The sequence below is a fragment of the Otolemur garnettii genome, unplaced genomic scaffold, assembly GCF_000181295.1.
Source record: "Otolemur garnettii isolate 467f Iridium unplaced genomic scaffold, OtoGar3 scaffold00301, whole genome shotgun sequence".
In the NCBI taxonomy this organism is placed as follows: Eukaryota; Metazoa; Chordata; class Mammalia; order Primates; family Galagidae; genus Otolemur; species Otolemur garnettii.
The window spans coordinates 318,876-319,910 of NW_003852696.1; the positions used below are offsets into that span (position 1 = coordinate 318,876).

Here is a 1,035-nt window from a genome sequence, read left to right on the forward strand (position 1 = left end):
AGTCCGATGGGTAACCTTTTCACCATGACATCGTAACAAAATGTGTGGGAGGCGCATCTAACACATGCACATGGAATCCACTCATCAGGGTGATGAACTGCAAAAGGATCGCTGTGCGCTGCTTTTTGAAGGGAACTGAATGAATGTTAGAGGTTGAGTGGATTTGAAATGAAACTTTGTTTCTGTGAATGTCACAATTCAGTGGCAGGCTTTCTGTGTTTCCTGGGCTGCATTGACAAGGAACTGAGATACTTGGTACCAAAGTCTGGTCAGAACTCAGAGAGTTGAGAGTGAAGCTGGGGAGGTTCCTGTCCCACATCCCCATCTGTCTGTGTCACTGTGAGTCACTGAATGCTGCTCCCACTGTCATCAGCTCTGGCACAGTAATAATCAGCCTCGTCCCCAGCCTGGGCCCCACTGATGGTCAGGGTGGCCGTGTTCCCTGAGCTGGACCCAGAGAACCGCTCAGGGATCCCGGAAGGCCGCTTACTATCTTCATATATCACCAGCACAGGGGCCTGGCCTGCTTTCTGCTGGTACCAGGAGATGTATTTTTTGTCAAGTTTATCACCAGAGCAGGTGATCCTGGCCATCTGTCCTGGGGACACTGACACCGAGGGCAGTTGTGTGATCTCATAGGAGGAAACAGAACCTGCAAGACAGAAGAGGAGGAAGAGCTTCAGAATTAAAGACCCTTCCCAGGGGCCCTGCCCTGAAACCCAGGTGCTGGGCTGAGCTCAGGGTCCTGTAGTGGCTGACCCTGGGGCAGGGCCTGGGGACAGCACCTGTGCAGAGAGTGAGGAGGGGGAGCAGGAGAGGGCTCCAGGCCATGGTGACACCCCCACAACTCTGCCTCAGAGACCACAGCACAGCGGGGCTCCCCCAGCCTCTCTTATTCTTCTCAGGCCCTGTGGGACTGCTGAGTGTTTGGGGCATATGCAAATGATTTCCCCTGGGCCTCCTCCTTGACAGATTCACTCAACCAGCTGAGGGGACAGCACAGGGACTGAGCAGGGAGGGCTGGGGCCCCAGCTT

At 54.6% G+C, this 1,035-nt stretch overlaps 1 non-coding gene and 1 gene segment (V, D, J or C); both read right to left on the reverse strand.

Annotated features, from left to right (window-relative positions):
- Positions 1 to 109, reverse strand: LOC111722653. Its single transcript, XR_002771380.1, has one exon. It is a non-coding gene; the product is annotated as a small nucleolar RNA U13 (small nucleolar RNA).
- Positions 110 to 344: 235 nt separating this feature from the next.
- LOC100953124 lies at positions 345 to 848 on the reverse strand. The segment is given in 2 exon segments: positions 345 to 652; positions 786 to 848. Coding segments are annotated over 2 exon segments (354 nt in total).
- Positions 849 to 1,035: the final 187 nt, after the last annotated feature.